A 21,063-nucleotide genomic window follows, 5' to 3' on the forward strand; every position below is an offset into this window, starting at 1 on the left:
AGAAAACATCAGTGTTTTTAGTTGATAAATCAATCATAATAAACAGATTTTTTTTTAACAACAAGACAGGACTTTCAGATTCTAAACAGCAAATTCAATCAATCAATAGATATTTGCAATTAAAAACTCTTGGTAATTCTGTAATGATGCATGGTTGATATTTTGAGGATAGGAAAAAACTATAGAAATTTTTCTTTTAATTTTCTGTTGTTATAACAACTATTTTAAAAGATCACATTTGAATTTTCTGTATCAGTTAAACTGGAAATTGAAAACGTTGTTTGTATCTAAACAAATGGAAAGTCATCTGCAGAAAATAAATTGCGTGTGACTTTAAAAGAGATATAAAAAAATTTGGCAAAATAAGTATCCCGAAACATAAAACAAAAAATTTTTACATTTTCAGGGGTGATTGTGAGTCCAAGTCAAAATTCCGGAAAATTTCTTGAGTTAAAAAAAAAACGGTTTAAATTGAAAAATTAGAAAAAAAATTTTACAAGGTTTTTTTTCTTCCTTTTTCTTAATATTTCTTAGTTTACCTAAAATATATTTAAAATTTTACACATACCTATGATGACCTGGAGAAGTAATAAAAATTTACAAATATGTCTTTCTTTTTTGAGTTTATGATTATAACAACTATTAACTGATAAAAAATGAATATTAATCATGAATATAAGCTTATAAAGTATCTCTCCCTTACAAACAAATAAAATAAACTGTGTTTTTAAGTTCCACCTTTGAAAATTTGATTTCCGGAAACTTCTGTGATCAATGATTTTTTGAAACGTCTGGACGTTCGATCTCCGGAAACTTCCGGATCACTGTTAGCGAAAAATCCTGAAATTCGGATTTTTTCCGGAGTACAATCAGCCCTGCATTTTTTAAATTATCAATTTGGAATTTTATATTGATGGATTTGAGAAATATTAATTTGAATAAACTTTGAATATATATATATATATATATTTATTTTCTCAAAAATCCACATTATGAAATATATTTTGAAAATTGTACTTTTCTCAATAAAAATACACTCTTGCACATCTAGATTGAAATTTTGTAAGTCTCTACTTTTGCATTTTCTTGGATTTCATATCTTTTTGAGAAATAGAGGTTTCACTACACTAATTTTTCTAAAAAGCATAAAAATATTAAATAATCTTCCAAATTTATGAATTTCACTCAATATTACAAGTTGAAATTTTATAAGGAAACTAATTTGAAATTTATCTTAGACAATAATTACTGAATATATCTTTCTTAATTTGGTTGGCTTAAAAAGAAATCATGCTTTATTACATGATGTTACTAGTAAAATTAGTATTCCCAAATCAAATAAGGCTTGAATTGATTTTTCTGTTTTAATATTTTCATTATTTCTGAAAATATTTTTTATTAAGATAATATATACAATTATATTCAACCATACCAGAAACACTATACCATGCAGCACCATTAGTTATTCCATCAGGAAATTTTTCATTCATTAATCCTTTACCACAAGGTTGAGCTAAATGCATGGTAGGATGTTTCTGCAATAAATGTAAAATTCCAGTAAATGAAAATAATTAACAAATTTAGATATAAATATACATCAAACAGAAATAAAACTTAATGACAGCATATTTAATGGAAATATAATGTAATTTTGCTTATATTCTAATTTTTATTTAAGCATAAAAGAAAATAATTAATTCATCAATCCTTTACCACATTACTGAGCTAAATGAATTGTAGGCTGTTTCTGTGATTAAAATAAAATATTGAAAATGAATTACTCAATTAGCGAAACACACTACAAAAATAACACATTAAATAATAGCCTTAAGTGATTCTGCAAGTCTTTGATAACTATGTGTACTTAGGACCCTGGACATTTAAATTTTCTCTTTTTAAAATAATATGTAACAGCAGTTTGAGCTGAAATTACCATAATTGTTTTAAATTTAACCTAACATATTCTGTTTTGGCAATTAGTATCTATCTTTTTCATTACTATTTTCTTCCTAGTAGATTTTTATTTTATTTCATTGATTAATTTAATTTTTTCAAAGTTTTGTTTTATTTCGCCTACTTAAATCTGCTGGCCCCCTATTTTCTTTATTAGTCTTCTCAGAGTGGACGTCATACAGTGATGCCAGCATCTCCGAATTCAACAAAAGATTTTAAAAAACAATTGAGAATTACAGGTTGAAATTTTCAGATTTTCTGTTAATTTTGCCGACTTTTTAAAAAGGCTGAACACGACGTAACTGTAACAAAGTGGTATATCATACATGCCTTAGAATTATTTGGAAGAAGTGGTAAGTGAAACACATTAAATTGAGTTTATTAAATCAAGAATCATGCCTTTAAAAAGCTACCACTCAAAAATATTTATCCGATGTACGGAGCATGTTGGCATCTCTGGTTATAGCTTTTTTTCCCTGCTGTCCTCCCAACAATTCTAGGCATACTTGGCAGGAGATAACACGTAAGCTGAATCACTTGTTTTACAGCATTTGTTAAATTAAAGGTAAAGAAAATGTAAGGATTTTAGGTAAAGAAATTTTTTTTATCTAAGATTGTTTCCTTTTGATTACCCTAAGTAAAACCCCTTCCAGAAGAGATTCTATCCAAGGAATGAAATATAAATGTTAATCTGAAAAAGTGAATATTATGACTTGAGTTGCACATTATAGCAAAATTTCCCATTCCTTCATTCTAGAAATGTAACAATTGAATGCATTATGAAATGTAACAATTGAAAGAGTGCTTCACAAATGGTTGAAGAAGCAGATGATAGAATAACAGTTTAAGGAGTAATAAATGTTCATTTTTATCAATTTAATATAAAAAATTCCTCTTTTCCAACCTGCATTCCATTTAAAATTAATATTTTTTTTTACAAAAGTAATATAATTTACAAGATTATCAAAATCATAGTGAAAAGCAATAAAAAAATAATAACAGGAAAAAAATATGATAAAGTTTTTTCCAGGTGCTAAGAATAAACTAATGAAAAATTTTGCCTAAAAATGAGATACTCAAAATAAATTTACAGACAGTATTCAGAAAAATTGCATGCATAACTTACCTTTTTAAAAATCCTTTCAAAATGTGGCAAATGAGATTAATGAGAAATGTGTTACATTAAATTTGACAATCACATTATTTTTTTTTTAACTCTAAATTAGCAAATACAGTGAGATTTTAATTCTGTAACATAGCATTTATAGAGGCAAAATGTTAAGAAGATTTTTATGAAGAAAATAATGGATATCTTAATGGATAATGGATATCTAATATTGTTTATCTTAAGAAAACACAAAAATTAAATCTTAACCTTCAAACTTAACTCAATTTTAACCAAGGATAAAAGATTGGAATTTTTTTTCCTAAATTATACTACTCGCTCCATTTTTTAGTTGAAAAATTAAAAGTAAAAACTAGTAAGTTATACAGAAAGTTAAAGTTGTATGAAAGCTAGATCTGAAGCTCAGAGTATAAAACATTTTAAAACTTATTCCTTGGTATAAAAGAATAAAATATTTTACTAAAAATTTGAATAAATATGCATGTATTACCACATAACAACTAAATAAGGAAAAGTTATTTGATAAGTTTATTACATGAAAAAAATACATTAAAAAGATATATTTTTCCTTTGATATGATCATTCAATTTCAAACTAATAATCATAAATTTTAGTCTTTCTTTTTTTTTTCTTTAGTGAAGTTTAAAATTATGTAAATGGGGAATAAAGTATTAAAATTTAGGATATAAACTAAATTTACCAGATTTAGCTTAATATCACTATTATGTATACCCTAATTTGAATATTCTAGGACAATTTCTTTTGAAAATAAGCAGTGAAATTTACTACATTAATAAACATATTTTAAGAAGGAAGAATGTGGCTTAATTTTAACCTAAATATATTGCAGGCTTATTGGCATATTGTTATAGGGGAGAAAATTATGTAGAGTAAAAATGATTCAAAAATTAAAAAAACATCAAGTTAAATATAAAAAAAATACTGATTGAATTGTAAAAATTTTTGTTTTGTTGTAGGTAATAAACAATGAAAACTGTTACTATTATTTTATTAGATGTTAACCAGTTTTTTTTTAAAATAATTTTATTTGTTTCAGATTAAAAAAAATTACAGTGAGAAGAAAAAAAAATAATTACCTCAGAATATACATAAGCCAATTTTCGAAAAACGGAGTCATCTGGACTTTTGCTATACATATCTTTTCCTGCTGCATTATCATCAAAAGGATAATTTGCAACTAATGAACCACCATGCAAATTGGCTGATAACACAAACGGATAGGACAAAATCCATTTCATCATTGCTGCTGTTTCTGGTTGTGCTACAGCATTTTCTTTAAATACACCAAATTGATCTGGAAAGTTTCGATTCAAGTCCACATTGTTTGCATTTTCTCGTCCAACTTCTCCATCAGCATCTCCTATAATACATAAATTAGCTTTTTAAAACTACCACTACCGTATTACAGGGGTGATTGTGAGCCTAACCCAAAAATCCTGAAAATTTCTTGAGTAAATAGTTTCACATTTGAGTTAATGCGAAATAATTTGAGTAAATATTTTCGCATATTGAGTAAAAATAACGCATTTCTAAAAATTAAAGTCTTTATAAATTTCAATCATTTATATTTTCAAATCATGAAATTCTAAATAAATTATACACAGCATTATTTAAATGAATAATTATATATAAGTTTACTTTCATTTCTGATCACATTTATTATCTTATCAGAAAAAATATTTACAAATGAAAGAGACGCCAAGTATAAATTCTAATTCTAATACTTTTAAATAAAATATACAAGAATTTTTATAAATAAATACGATCGATGATTTCTTCAAATTTCTGGACTTTGGAATTCCAGAAACTTCCGGATCACGCTTAGTGAAAAATCTGGAAATACGGATTTTTTCCGGTGCACAATCATATCTACGTATATCTCAGTGATTAATTCAACCCCCTATTTTTTATGACAAGATTGTGAATTTCCGGTATGTCAGGAATGTAAGTCGACTACTGTCAATTACTTGATCATTATTTATATAGATGCCATAAGTCAAATGATATTAGATGCATGGCAAAACTTGATTTCAAATATTACATTAAAAGCTTTTAAAAAGTGTGGAATTTTCAAATCCTTGAGAGGAGGTGAAGACGATTTTTTGTGAGATTCAGCAGATGAGGATCCATTGAAGAGTGGGATCTGTATGACTAACATTATTAAATCTGGCAATGTTCTTGAATCTTTAAATTTGTAGTTTTAAGAGTAAAAAGTTTTTATTCTGTCATATTTTTTGAAATATTATTGAATTTATAGTTAACTTTTCTCATTCTTAATTTTTTTCTGAATCTAGTTTAACATATTGTTTCCAAAAAAAAATCTTTTTGTGTAAAGAAATATGATTAGAAAAAAAAAGCAAAATCGATTGTACAGAACATATTCAAAATAGTTTTGGAAATAGGTAAATTGATACAGTCATTTACCTATTGATATATTCATATCTATATTTTGATATATACATACCAATTGATATATTCATATCTATCTCACTGTTTATCAATAAATCACGATCAATAAATTATTACCAGTGTCGACCCTGATTTTCGCAAAATTTCGGGTTTCGAAAAGTCTACTAATACATTGAAATATGCAGTATATTTATGTTTAAATTGAAAATAAAATTAAAGCTACACTAACAAAAAACTCAGACTATTAAATTTCTAGTAAATATCATATTTTACAATGAAAATTTTGATGATTTATTTTATTTTTGAAATTTTAAAAATAATATAATAATAACTACATGGCGTCCACTCTCAAAGACCATTTCTGTTCATTTCATTAACGTCTTCGCACAAAAGGGCATTCAAATATTACATAAGCATCTAACGGGGTGGCGGAGGAGTTTTGAGATTTGCTCTTGTTTTGCTGACAAGGTAGGATCTAAGGATATCAGGAATGCTTATGTAAGCCATCAAAAACCCCAAATTAACTAATTTGTTTTAAATTGTGATAATTTGGGGGCAGAAAAAAATCTAAGAAGAAATTACATAAGGAAAAATTTTAAATATAGAACAAAAGTTAAATTTGGGGAAAGAATAAGTGAGAAAATAATTTTTTTGAAGAATTTCAAAAACCAAAGTTTTCAACACAGAAGGAAAAAAAAATTAAGTTAAGTAATTTTATTGGAAATGAATATTTTTTCTAACTGTATATCACACAAACAATTTCTATGTAAAGTGATATAATGTTAGAATGTTTTTTATTAATGTTTTATATATAAAACATTAAAAAAATTAACTGTTAAATTGCTCACATTTTTTAAACAGTTTAAATTAAAAAGTTAAACCTCTGATACCAAATGGTTATTAGCCTATAAATAATTTCCTTCCATTATTTAAAAAAAAATAAGGCTTCCTGAAAACAGTAAGGGGAGAAATCTTAAAATTATTGCACCTGCAATAGCTTTACAATTTTTTATTTCAAGGAAACCAAAACATAAGGCAAACAAATAACAGTTAAAGCATACCTTCTCTAGCTTTTTCATAGCCATCTGGATTCATAGAAGGCATGATATGGATTCTAGTAGTATCGAGTAACCTTTTAATCTTTTCATCTTTATCATAACTTTCACAAAAATACTGAATCAATAGCAGTAGCATTTCTCTTCCTACAACCTCATTGCCATGCATATTAGCAACATATTTAAATTCAGGTTCACCTAAAAGGAAGCAAAAATTATTAATGGGTAAAAAAGTATATAACAGATAGATAATTAATAAAATGACTATTGAGTATTAATTTAAAATTGCGGATAAAACTAAAATTAAATACATATAAATTCTTGGACAATCTAATGAAGCATACTATCCTACACATAGGTTTATTCCTTGTTGCCCTATTAATCATAAAAAATTATATTTTAAAGAAATTTTATAAAACTTTTGCATAGTAAAATGATGTTAAAAGCTACAAGTAATCAAAATGATACAAAATAGACTAAACACTTATAATCCAAAGTAAAGTGAACAATGAATAAAAATATTGTGATTCATTTCCATCAATCTATACTCAGTTAAAATATACATCAAATAAACAACGAACAATATGAATCAGCATATACTGGAGATATATTTAATAATTTATCAATCAGCTAGTGTTTTACAATCCACAAGCAATACCATAATCAAAGTGGCAGATTCCAAGAACGCTATATATTTCTAAGAGCTCAATATGTCGTATTGCGATACATGAATTCTCCGGAATTTTTTTAATTTTATAAGCGGTGGATTTTGTAATTCTCAAGTTTCAAAATTTTGAACGATCAGTCCAAAATAATTAGATAAGAGAAATACTTAAAAACATAAAAATCTAATGCAAGGCAAATTTAAGGTCCTTTGCAATGCAGTTAAAAAAAAAATCAGATAAGGGAAATATCAAAGTACAGTAGGGAACCGATTATCCGGAACGATCGGGACCATCGCTATTCCGGATAACTGATTTTTCCGGTTTTCTGAATCGCTACAAAAAGCCGTTTTTTTATTGTTAAACCAAACTAAAAGAAAATATTTGGTAATAATCTTAAAAAGAAGAAAAAACGATAATGTAATACACTAATGATTATTTCCAAAATGACTGTAAGGTAAACATCTTTCAAAAAAGAAAGAAAAATCCTAAAATTTTATGAGGAAAAAAAATTTTTTTTTAAAAAATGGAGGGAAAAATTATCGAATTTCGTTCCGGTTTTTTGGTTTTCTGAATTCCGGATAACGGGTTCTGTACTGTATGTAAAAAATGTATACCTGGTTCATGTATTCCGGGATTATCACTCATTTCAATCACATATAATTCTCGATTGTCTACAGACTGCCCAATGGTATACAATCTAGAAATGTTAGAACACTCCTGAGATACGTTTTTCATTATTGCAACCATTTCTTCATAGTGATGATGCTTAAATAGTGGAACGTCAGATTTTTTATCGGCTTCTGATTCATGACTTAGAGTTATAGAAGGCACATATTCAGATGTTGAAACAGATGATTCAGTGATTTTAATAGGAGTTGGTGAAGTAGAAGAAGTTTCAAGATTTTGCTGAGTTACGGGAGAGTCTGGATCAAGTTCAACATTGACCTCTTCTGTAATATTTCCTTTAATAACAACCAACTGGACTTTTGATTTATACCTAAAACGAACATTACTTGTTACAAAATTGCCATTTGAAAATCATTTAAAATTGTGTCCATAAAAGTAACTAAGATAACTAAAAATATTTTCAGTTACTGGTTTTCAACATTACATTAGTCTAAGAGAACTAGTAGGTGTAAAGCAGGGTATTTTCAGTATAATTTTGTCCAATGCTCAGGTGACAAGATTCAAGTAATAAATATATGAAGAGCTGCCAACTTTCCAAATTAGCTATCAGTAATCAGAAGTAAAATAACACAGAACGATATACAGTTAGCTTTTATGAAATTAGCATAATTTTAAGGCATATATACTGCTTAATTTTATGCAGGTATATAATATTAATGAAACTAAGCATGACTTTACCATTAAATAGAAAAAAGTATCATCATTTAGATAAGGGTACTAAATTAAAAATACTGAAATTTTATACTTTACTATAAAAATCAAACACAAAAATTGAAACTGATTACCTGCTCTAGTTTTTGGTTAAAATAGAAACGGTGCTCCTGTTTGCATTTGAGCAAAAAATTTTGCTCAAAACATTTAAGATTTGAGCTTATGTTCCTTTGCTTTTCTATAAGGAGAGAGAATTAAATTTCAAATTAACTTGTAAGAAGAAGGAAAGAGGAAATTGCTTTTTTTCTTCTTCTTGTTTTTATCTAACAGTTCTCATTTTTTATTGTTTTCAAAATTATTTAAGGAATAGAAAAAAAATTATTGTAGATTAGTTGCAAGCAAAAATTTTTTATAACTTTTGATAGTTAAGGAGAAAAAAAAACTTATTTTAAGCAATTTATTTGTAAAATTTTAAACATCGTAATTTTTATTACTCAACTGTAAGATCAATCATGAAATTGCAATAAATTACAGATAAATCTTAGCTGTTATCATCTAGCTGTTATATGTATTAATTAGAACTCAGTCCTCGAGTTTGGCTAGTGATAAAAAGAAGCATAGGGAACAGCCCTATGCTTCTTGTGGACACACTGTTGCTCATAATAACACGACAGAAATTTATGAAATTTTGAGCTTGAAAACTTTTTTAACATTATTTGATAAAAATAAGTATTAAAAAAAGATTTCAAATTACTTTTATCTTTATAAGCAAAATCAGTACAGCTTTGTTATCAGTACAAATAGCTGTACAAGTACGGAGATATAGCAGTACAAGTACGGACTAATAGCAGTACAAGTAAGCAACTGCTTTGACATGTTTTATTATTGACAAGTTGGGCGATATCGGATGATAATTTGGTTTCAATTTGAAAGTAAGTAAAAGGAACTGCAAACAGAAAATTGCATGTGACAGATTTGTTATTGCGCAAAGGAGGATTAGTTGATTAGTGATGTAAAAAAACTAACTAAAAGCATACTAAAAACAAACAAGTTTTGCAAATTCTACAAAAAATTATATTTACCCATAAGCAGAATACTGCACATTGTAAATACCAGGTAAAAGCAAGCGCCAATAGTGGCCAGTTTTTGTAGTTGTAACATTATGATCAATGCTTATAACAGTTACAAAAGCTTGCTTTATAGGCTCTTTTGTTTCAGAATCAACAACTTTTCCTTTGACACCAATATGAATCTAAAAGAAATGTTAAAAATGTAGGACACATAATTCTAATCTTAAAAAAAAAAAATCAAGAACAACCACTATTTAATAAATAAAAAAATAAAATGAATTTAAAAATTTTGTGACTTAGATTCACCTGCTCCATGAAAGATAATAGGGCTTCTTTATTATTTTCCCATTCATCAGACATATTTGAAAATTTAGGATATTTGCAACAAGAAAGTTCCAAAGTTATTTCAAAACAATTACTATATATATAATTAAAATCTTGCATTCCACCTAAAAGAGAGAAAAAAAATCATTAAAACAAAATGATTTAATTTAGTCTGATTACAATACAAATGCATTTAATTTTAGCAGCAAATTCCATTTCTACAAATTTTATATTTGTATATTACTTAACTTGTACTTATAAATTTTCAAAATGACATAGTCTTTTAGTATATACTAGGAGGTTTCGCCCCCTGCTCGCTGGAGCTTGACAAACCCCGGAACTGCTTTCGCAGCTCACTTCGGATTGCTTCGCAATCCGATGCTCGCTTTGCTTGCTCATTGGATACGTTCTTAACGCCTAGCTTTTGTATACTTTTTTGAACACAGAAATTCCGAAAACTTTTCACCGTAGAAAATTCTAAACCTGTGCATTTCAATATTAATTTGAAATTGCAAACAGTTCACATATTTTTCTTAGTCACACTATTCAAAATTTCAGTTGTTGAGAAAAGTAACTGTTGTAAGCTTTGTTTTAAAGTCTTTCCCACCAGAGGGCTAAAACCATGTGTTGTAAAACAATATGAAATAGTACTGAACGTCGGATGTAAAGCATTGGCTTCGATGAAGATAGTTTTGTGAGAATTTTTTTGATGATTCGGTGAGAATTCACCCGATCAGACATATGATGCTCACTACGTGCTCTTGCGCGCCGAAGCCTATCAATTAAAATGTATTAGTGTTTTATATAATATAGATTAGCCATATGATGCTCACTATGTGCTCTTGCTCGCCGAAGCTCATCAATTAAAAAAAACTGTTGCCAACACGAGAAAAGAAATATCATCGGTTTCATTGATACATACGTATTACGTTTTATATAATATAGATACTTTAGGTTTTATTCTATGACAGCTCATCCTAAACTCTAATTTGAGGAAACTAAAAAAGAAAACAAACAAAAACTAAATAATAAAAAAAAGTAGCTCTATGATAGAATTGAATGATAATATGAAAACACATGATTTTTATCAATCAAAAAATTGATGTAAGTTTTTCTAATTAAAGAAAACAAATGTTTCATAATAAATTTGACCTACATCAACAAGTCGTTCTTCTACAAATAAATAAAGTAATCTTTTCTCCTTTACATGACTAAAGGGAACAAAATTTTCAAAATGGTAGATCAAAATGTGAAATTTTTTTGGAAACTAGATCCAATACAAAACCATGAAATCGAATATGAAATTAAAACAAAACTAATATCAGTGTTTTCACTACAGCGCGAGAACGCGAGAATCTCGCATATTTTTTAATATTCTCGCATTAAAAAATGATTACTGCGAGAAATTCGCACATTCTATAAACCAATTTCAAAATTCGCGAATTTCTCGCATTTTGAAAAAAATTTCTCATTTGCGCCATTTAGAATAAAATTCGTTTCACTTTTCTTCCTGGATCTTTTATTATTTTCAACATTTGGCCCATTATCTAGCTTCCCTATTTACCAGTATTGTTCAGAACCTTTAAGAACAACAGAGCACCATCCTTCCGAATTACGGAACCTCTTTCAGAACGCATTTCTCTGCAACCAGGTGTTTACCGTAGGTAAGGTTTCTTCATGTAAGATGTTCAAATTTTTTGCTCGTTAATGTAAGATGGACAAATGCCTTGTAAAGCCAATATCTTCTACTCCTAAACGGACAAATGTGGGTAGAAACGATCAAAACCAAACAAATACGCATTTGAGCAACCTAATGAGAATAGCTGATGAAAAAGTAGATGTAGAATATTTTCCATATGCAGTAAAAATATTCAAGGCTTTAAAAATTAGAAGATGTTAAAAATGCATTATAATTAAATAAATGATTTTTTCCCCTAAGTCTCTTGGTGTTTTTCTTTTTTTTTAATCTTTGAAATCTCACCCTGTTTTTGAGAAAGGGTGAGAAATTCTCACCCATTTTTTTTTCTGAGATGAAAACACTGTAAGATGCAATGTAACAAGTGCAGCATATTAAATGTATCGCAATATCATTAGCCTTCAGTGTAGCCCGGTAACAATGAATGATTGTTAAAAAAGATAGATATAAAATTATGTCCTCATAATGAGATAAAAGTCATGATTTATTATCTATAATAAAAAAGGGAAATAAATAAAAGGAAATTTGGGGAAAAAGGAAATGACCCTATTAATGAAAAGATCTTGTCAAAGAAACAATTCTGCCTACAAAATGACTTTGTTGATAAAACTAACCTGTTGACAAAAATGACCCTGACGACGAAATTAACTTGTCAACGAAACCACCATGTTGATGAAATGGCAATTTTGCCAACGAAATAGAGCATTGACAAAATTACTCTGTCGATATATCAGCCCTGACAACAAAATTAATATGTTGACAATAGGGCCTGTTAATAAAACGACACTATCAACAAAATGACCTGGCCAATGAAATGACCTCTTGATAAAGTGATTTCGATGAAATGAACTAGACCCTAATTCTAACAATTGAAAGTATTGGGTAAAAATATAGTTGGGTCATCCATGGTGCACTGATTAATGGGACATCTAAACTTGCCTGTCAAGAAATTAACATACAGACAGTAAAAGAATGGCTACCTAATTTATAATGATCACCTAATACAGGCTACATTACCTATACTTTCAAAAAAATGTGCTTAAAAGTATGAAGCCCCTTGCAGAACAATAAATCCAAGTTGCAATGAAAATTTTATTATCACCAAATTTTGGAAACAACTAGGCAATTTTAGACAACTAAAAAAAAATTCACAAAAAGAAACAAATTCAAAAAGTACGTCTTGTAGCTATTCTGGAAACCACGAAGCATTTTCGTTTTAAATTCTTGTAAGTACAAAAACCATTTGGTACATTAGCAATTATAGAAGATATAGACAGACACTGATGGAATCTCTATCACTTAAAAATTACATTATAGTAATTTAAATAATTTAGAGTTTAAATGTAACAATATCTGCATGAAAAGTTATTAAAAGTCTTGTCGTAGAATATTCAGGGGTCTGTCTAGGTTTTTCTGAGAGGTGCCTATTTTGTGAAAATTTAAATATAATTTGTGAAAAATTAAAAATTATATCAAAAATCAACACAAAAATATGGACTTATTGTTTCTTAAGGGATACGAAAATAAAATTTTAAGAAAAAGTATTTTGGGAAACTACTGTTTTTCCTAATGTTGAATTTGTGAAGGTACCGCTAAACGGTAATAAATTCGGCCTGGATAGATCCCTGATATAATATAGGAAATATTCCCCTATTGATATCTGTTTGTTACTACCTTTCGCAAGGCACCAAAAGGTTACTAAAATTTTTCAAAAATATGTTGTGGTTCACTAGGGTTGGCTTTGAGTTATAACTTTCGAGTTGATTCTTTTCTGTAATGATTTTTCTTTTCAGTTTCTAGCAAGTCACTACCCAGAAGTCCCCAAGCTTAACTTTAATTTTGGCTTTGATACAAATTCAGAAATCTTTCCATTAGATACAGTTTTGCCCTTGTTGCTATACCTACTATTTATAAGACAAAAGGGATATTTCCGGATCGTGATCTGTCGCGCCAAGTTCAATCACTAAAGTGCTACATAGATTTCAAACTTGCACATTTAAAAAATAAAAAAAAACATGTAGATGTTTGCCTGGAGGTAGCTATAAAGTATACCTTTCAAATGGGTCCCTTTCTGCGAAGTTTTTATTTTTAATTTCCTACGGGTCGCTGCCCGAAAGTTGCTAAGACTTGATGATTATTCTGGCACAGATCATGATATGGAAATCTCCCCAAGAAAAACAACTTAATCTTTTGTATACTGTATTTTACTACTATTTTTTAAACATTGAACATACCAGCAACATCATACCACTCTGCACCATTAGTAATTCCTCCTGGAAAATCATCATCAGGGCAAATATGTCCCTCTTTCATAAATGCATGTGAATTTGAATAAGTTTTAGCTAACTTCATGAATAATTTGTCATCTGGTGAGGGGCTTTTTACACCAAAAATTTTATGATACTTAGAATCATCAAAAGGATAGCTTGCAACCAATGCACCTCCGTGTAAATTAGCAGAAAGCACAAACGGATTGGAAACAATCCAAGTCATTAAATTAACTGTTTCCGGCTGACGACCAGCAGTCATTCTGGTTGTTTCATCCAAAGAAAACTGGTCCGGAAAATCTCGATTTAAATCAATTCCATTCGCATTTTCTCTTCCAGTTGGTTTGGAGGAACCAAAACAATCACCTTCACGAGCAAACTCAAAGCCATCGGGATTAGCTGATGGTAATAAATGTATATCAATTGAATCAACTATCTTTGTTACTCTTTCGTCCTTTCCGTAGTTTTCAAGCAAATATTGAGCTAAGTTTAAAAGTAGTTCTCTACCAACTGCTTCGTTGCCGTGTATGTTAGCCACATATTTAAACATAGGTTTGTTAATTGTTACATTTGATGTTATTCGTATAACATATAGTTCCCGTTTCTCTACACTTTGACCTATGGAATAAACACTAGTTAAAGTTTTATAATCTTTTTCTAATTTCAGCAGATTTTCCTTCAGTTCTTCATAATGACGGTAATGTGATGAATTCGATGTGAGAGAATTAAATGCTGGAGAAGCGTTTGCACCAATTGTTGGACTGCTTTGAAAGTTAAAAATAATTAGCACCAAAAATGTACAAAACGGTTTTATAAATAAGTTCCTCATCATCAACGCCATTATTTATTTCGTAGCACAATTCAACCTCTGAATGACAACATTGCCAGAAAAACTTTCAGTTTCGGTTTTAGTAGAAGAACTAAACAATTTTGAAAGCCTCTTTTTAGTGAAACAACTAAAAAGCTGCGTAGCTTCTGCTTGGCTAACAGAATTTTTAGTCGAATACGCTTATTTGATTGGCTGTTATCCTCATCGTTATTTCTGGCTTATATCATTTGGCCAATAAGATTTATCTATTTAATTATTAGTCGCGGCTAATAGGCAACGTCCACATGAATATTTTTCATTGCTATAAAAGCAAACAAACTGTAACTGCAAATTGTGTTGCTGAATATTGTTGCAGAAATGATCAACCGGATGTTTATCTCATTATTTGTTTTTGAAACGACTTGTCTACAATATAATTTTTTTTTAAAATTTATCTAGTTCAACGGAATAAATGCTACCAATAATGAATGAATTGGAGAAAGAAAAATCACTGGCTAAAAAGGCTCTGAAACTTCTTCGCCCTTCATGGTGTGAATTAAGGTATGACGAAATCAAAAACAAACCGTATTTAATAGGCAAGAAAAAGGACAGCCTTAGAACTGAAACAATTTATGTTACAAATGCTTATAAAGCTCTAGATTTTGATGGACTAAAGACAGTTATCGCTGATTCTGGACAATCAAGTGTAGCTTTATCAATTCAAAGCAGCGATTCAACGAATGTGTTTTACAGGTGTGAAATAGGATTAAAATCTGTTTGCCAGCGGAAAAACGAAGAAAGTTCAGAACAGGTGAATAAAAGCGATAGTGAAGTTGACTCAGATAATTAGTTTGTTATATCAGTCCTGTGTGTAATGATGTAAATATATGCAGAAAACGAAGATTTGAATAAAATTAAATTTTATTAAAAATATTCTAATAAAGTAGTTTAACTGTTCATTTTTAACTTTATCTGGTTACATTTACTAAATTCAGAAATCCTTTTATATGTAGTTAAAACATGTAAAATTAAGCAATGGAAAATTACAGCTTCTCTTAATTTTTTAAAATTTCAATCCTAACTTTTCAAATTTCTCTCCTGGGTTGACTATATTTGAGGGTGCCTCTTGATTCTCGCCAAGCTGGGTGATGTTGAAACAATCGTGATTCGAATTGGTTGAGATTATACCGCTATTTTTAAATGTTCAACGGTATATGTGATTTCGGATGTCAGTTAGTTCTAAGTAGAATACCGGCTGGTAAGGTTACTTTTGCTTCTGGTTCTAAAAATGACTACATTTTATTGGGTTTATTAATTTTGCGTATATTAGGTTCATTGCAATTTTATACAAGTTTTGTTGAAATTTTCCATTGTTTTATTGAAATATCATGTTTTGGCTGCCATTCCTGTTACTACGGTGTTCCGCGCAAATAGGAATGGTGCCAAACATAAGTCGCCAAGGGGTACCCTCAAGTATATTTTTACTGATTGTTTTTTCTCCAAATGTGTATTTATTAAATTATTAAGTATTAAAATTCCCCCAAAAGACTTCTATATCAAAAGTTGAAGTTTGAGTGAAGATGAGTTGAATTTAATTTTAATATCAGTTATATCGTATGAATATCCTTTGTATATTATTAGTAAAATTTTTGTTAAGTAATTTTACGGCTTGAGAGTGTGGGAAAATAGAAAAAATATTTTTACAGCTTCAAATTGTTTATTTATCCCTAAAATAACTGAAGAAATGATTACGTAGCTCTTCACAGCGAATCAACATTTATTTTCGGTTAAAATGAGTAGTACTCAGGTTCATAGAAACTTATTTTTAAGTTAAAGTAACATGCTCAATTACAGCCTAATTACTTAATCCAGATCAATTGCACATTGGATAGAAATAGTATACATTTAGATAAAGGGTGGATGGTTTTATTATTCGGCATTGCATTAAAAAAAAATCAGTGTTTTCATAAATGAAGTTCATCTATAATAGTGACAATCTATGTGCAAAATATTTGGGTTTTATAATTATGCTAAGTGTTTATAAAATTTAATTCTTGTTTCTCCAATTAAAACTAAATAAATGCATATGCTTGAGTTCAATACTCTTATAACATATATTAATGCAAGTAAAATAAAGTTAATAAAAATCTAGAATATATAAATTTCTTTTTTCCCCCAGTTTAACTTGAATGTTTTTTTTTTTTTTTTAAAGAATGAATTAAAAGTTTAACTGGGATCACATTTTTTTAAAAAAGACTATTGAAGATAATTCCGTGCATTAAATTCAACTAGAATAAATAAATAAAAAAAATCAATAACTTAAGCTTTTGTATATTTTTAAAATCTAAAACTATTTAATAAAAAAAAATTTTCCCATTTTTTTCACTTAACATGAAAAAAAATTAGAGTTATACTTTAAAACTAAGATTAACATGGTTAAAAAAAATGATAGAACAAAATTATTTTTTATTTATAACATTTTACTAAGTAATATCAGGCATCCATAACTCATTCTAACTCCTTTTTTACTGAACTTAAAAATCTTCAGAACCATCAACTATTAACAATGTTTCAGTGGGTACCATATAAATTATTATATGTTATTATTATTAGAAAATATTATAAAAATATGTCACATTTCAGCCACGTTTTTGTTAAGCGACATTAGGGCTCAATTTATTATATCTTTATTCTCGCATAGTTATTTACCATCTAAAATTGCTAGATTTAAGTACGAAAATTCAAACATAAGCAAAAATGCACAGCAATTGTAAAAGAACGGCAGATGTACACAAGTGACGTCAGTTCGTGAATAATCACGACTCCCCGTTTTAGATAAAAACGAAAGTTAGCGTTTTTTGCTACAAAAATAACTTAATAATTGACACTCTTAAAAAAGTTATAAAATGTTTTCTAGTGGTTTTGACGGATTCTAATGCATTAAGATTTTTTAAAAAAATTGCTTATAATTGTCCATTCACATAAGATGTTTCTCAAGTTTTATTATTTTTTTTATTGATTCAGGACTCTTAAGTTCGCAGGTCACTGGATTAAACAAGCTTTTTTTTTGTTTCTGGAGTCCTTGTTATGTATGGGTTTTATAATATTCATCTTTTTTTTTTCATCTGTAAAATATAAGATCAAATCCCTTTTTAAAGAAATTGAGTAAATATCGAAAATAATGGATATCAGGGGTAGAAATGTTTTAAAAAAATTACTGGTCCATAGGACCAGTAACTAAAACATTTTACTAGTCCGCACAAAACTTCACTGGTCCGTCTACGCGTTCCTATTAGCTGCAAATAAATAAAAAAAAATTATCATTTTTGATTGAAAAAATCATGATTTTTTTTTTAAAATCATAAATTTTTGATTTAAATCGCATTTTTTTGATTAATATTAATTTTGTATAAAAAATTTTTAAAAAAAAATTGTGAATAAGCTCTAAAATAGTTTTAAGTAAGATCGTTTAAGTTTCATAAGATCGAGAATAGATTAGCGGAGATCGGCTGCGGCGGATGGTGGTCCGGCGGACCACTGTTTATTATTTTATGCTGGTCGGACTCCGATTTTAGTGGTCACGGACCAACGGACCACCGTTAATTTCGAGCCCTGGATATGAAATTAAAAATAAACATCTTACATGACATGAGTTAATTTTGTCATGTTTCAATTATAATTGCTTGGTGATAGATATTTTTCGTTAGTGTTATATTTCTTGTTTTACACAACTTATCGATTTCAAGGCATTTTTCTACCCTTGTTATTGCAAGCTGGTGTAAATATCTTATAAAAGTAAATCCATTTAAAATAAGTTCAATAATAGTTACCTATTCAAAATTAAAAAGAAAAAAGATTTAACTTGTTCACAATTAAGGTACAGATGAACAAAACTTAATGATGAACATAAATAGAAAATTTATAGTTAATTTGAAAATTTATAAAAATATTTTTACTTCAATTAAGGTGTTTCATTTTAATAAATAATAAAATTTTTATTGTGTTACCTCAGTTAACTTTTTTCTAATTTGGTGTATTAATAATTTTTAAATAAATCATTCTATGTTATATTAAAACAGCTAGTTATAGAGATATTGATAAACATGAAAAAACTAAAACTCCATGTTCTCCTAATGATGTTTTTTATGTTTCATGAATATAATATGACAAACGGCAAAATATTTTTTCCGCAACCCAATATCGAATTCTCATAATTCTGCAAAATAAAAATTATAAAATCATTTCATATATTGGTGGTGAAAGAGTTTATTTAATATTCATTCTTAATAGCAATGATCCATTAGCTTTTTCTTGAATAGCAAGACCAAACTTTTTTTTCTCCTTTTCTGTACTCCTTGATAAAGTTCTTTAATTTAGTTATCTGAGGATTGATAAGTTTTTGAGAGTTTTAACCATGTTAATTACCATGTAAAAGTTTTAATTGTCATATTAAAAACTTTTTCTAAATTACTATCGTTAAAATAGACCGATTTATTGTAACATTTTGTAACAATCTTTTTTTAAATATTAAATTTGCATTGCATATAGTGTTTTTGTTGTTTATTATATATAGTCACATTAATTTCCTTAATTTTGAATAATAAATCAAAATATTTAATTTTTTTTAAATCTAGAAATTTTGTCGAAAACAAGGACACCCTTAGTGTGTGCTATGGCACTCAAGGGTGTCCCAAGGTGTCAATTATTTCAATAATCCTAAATCAACCAGTCCAATATTAAATTTTAGTCTAATATTAACAAGAGTCATTGTATTCCGGGTGTGTACCCCGGAATTTCGGATCATTCCTCCAAGCCTAGAAACAGGGCATATGATTTGTTTTGCAGAAATCTGCATATTTCAAGACCACTGATTCGCAGACTTCCGCGAAACAAAACTTATAATCCGATGAAATTTTCACTGCAATCTAAAATTTGAAGTAAGAATTAAGTTCTATATTCAAAAATTAAAATTTTGAAACCTTTGCTAAAATATGTTAGTTTTTTGGTTTGTTGGATTTTTATCGTTTTTAATATTTGAAACTATACCGTAATCCGCTAATATTACGATTTTAGTATCAAACATAGATTTTCTTATTTACCCGATTCAAAAGTTACTCATTGTGAATCATATTCACGCGATTAAAAAATCGCAATCTCGATTCGTATTCATGTGATTTAAAAGTCCAATATTGCAATTTGTATTTATGTTTTTAAAATAAATATCACAATTCGTATTTACACGATTCAAAAATCTAATATTGCGATTTATATTTTCGCTTTCTTAAATCCAATATTGCGATTTATATTTTTGCTTTTTTAAATCCAATATTGCGATTTGTATTTTGGCGTTTTTAAAATCCAACGTCACGATTCTTGTAAGAACGAAGTTTTTTTCTTAAATTAGTTACTACAATGTGATATTCTACATTGGTAGTGCATTTAATTATAACTCTTAATTCAAAGAAATTATATATGAATAGTATATAGATTGATATCTTGTTATCGATTTTTTGGACATAAAATTTTCAGGGTATTTCACTTTGTGTCACAATCACCCCTGCATTAATTTAAGTCTAATATTGAGCCAGTATTAAGTGAAAAAGCTGTAAAAGGTTTCATTCCTTTTGTTATTTCATACATGCTGTTTTAAAGAGCAATCATTGCCTATTCTAACTGGTCTAGGTTGGCCAGCTCTATGAGTCCGTATACAAGAGGGGGGTGTAAATCCCATGCAGAAAAGGAGATAATCGTAATTCAAGGTATTCCATTTTCCACAGATGGGGAATATCTTTTTACTTTGGTTAAATCTAAGACACTTTAAGTGCCCACTTGATGGTCTTAACAGTGCAGTCTAAAGTGTGAAGCCATGCACAAAATTAAGGGCAACTTCAGGTTACTTATCCCCGTACCAGTCATCTGCTGGAAGAAATTCCCAGGAAGAGGCAACAGCAGATTTTTCTCTGGAACAGATTTCTAAAAAAGTGAGTACGACAGAAATTTAAACTATTCCAGTTGCTTCTTTAACTTAGGCATCAGCTACCTCATTTTTTCCAACAACAACATGTGAAGGTACTCATTGGAAATATAGGAGAGGTGATGCAGTATCATTTGCTGAAGATATTTGGTTTATAGATAAAAGGAGATTTTATAGCTTCTATTTGCAAATGATTGTTTTAAATTAAATATAAAAAATAGGAAGAAAAGTAAATAGCGATATTAAACTTTATTCTATTCTACAATTGGAAAAGTTTTGTAATGAGCAGCAAGCTCATCCATTATATTAAACTAATGTACATTAAATTTGATTGTAGATGATAAACATTGTTCTCTA

The 21,063-nt window shown here is 28.4% G+C and overlaps 2 protein-coding genes across 2 annotated transcripts in view; one reads left to right on the plus strand and one right to left on the minus strand.

Moving 5' to 3' along the window:
• Positions 1-14,877, minus strand: part of LOC107451613 (carboxypeptidase D) — a 52,228-nt gene extending 37,351 nt beyond the window's left edge. Inside the window, exons 1-7 of the mRNA XM_087167432.1 lie at positions 13,892-14,877; positions 9,944-10,086; positions 9,650-9,819; positions 7,844-8,226; positions 6,571-6,762; positions 4,177-4,460; positions 1,433-1,535 (exon numbers count right to left, since the gene is read on the minus strand). Coding sequence (XP_087023558.1) covers positions 1,433-1,535; positions 4,177-4,460; positions 6,571-6,762; positions 7,844-8,226; positions 9,650-9,819; positions 9,944-10,086; positions 13,892-14,765 — 2,149 coding nt within the window. The 5' untranslated portion in view covers positions 14,766-14,877. The remainder of the gene's footprint in view (positions 1-1,432; positions 1,536-4,176; positions 4,461-6,570; positions 6,763-7,843; positions 8,227-9,649; positions 9,820-9,943; positions 10,087-13,891) is intronic.
• A 212-nt stretch (positions 14,878-15,089) lies between these two features.
• LOC147806930 (uncharacterized) lies at positions 15,090-15,675 on the plus strand. Its single transcript, XM_087167436.1, has one exon. It carries the CDS (start codon positions 15,205-15,207, stop codon positions 15,580-15,582), a length of 378 nt encoding a protein of 125 aa, XP_087023562.1. The 5' UTR covers positions 15,090-15,204; the 3' UTR covers positions 15,583-15,675.
• Positions 15,676-21,063: the final 5,388 nt, after the last annotated feature.

The sequence above is a fragment of the Parasteatoda tepidariorum genome, chromosome 7 (assembly GCF_982258835.1).
Source record: "Parasteatoda tepidariorum strain Cologne lab strain chromosome 7, Ptep-v5.0, whole genome shotgun sequence".
Taxonomy (NCBI): domain Eukaryota; kingdom Metazoa; phylum Arthropoda; class Arachnida; order Araneae; family Theridiidae; genus Parasteatoda; species Parasteatoda tepidariorum.

Coding starts and splice junctions, on each gene's coding strand:
- LOC147806930 (XM_087167436.1), top strand. CDS start 15,205: ATGCTACCAATAATGAATGAATTGGAGAAAGAAAAATCACTGGCTAAA.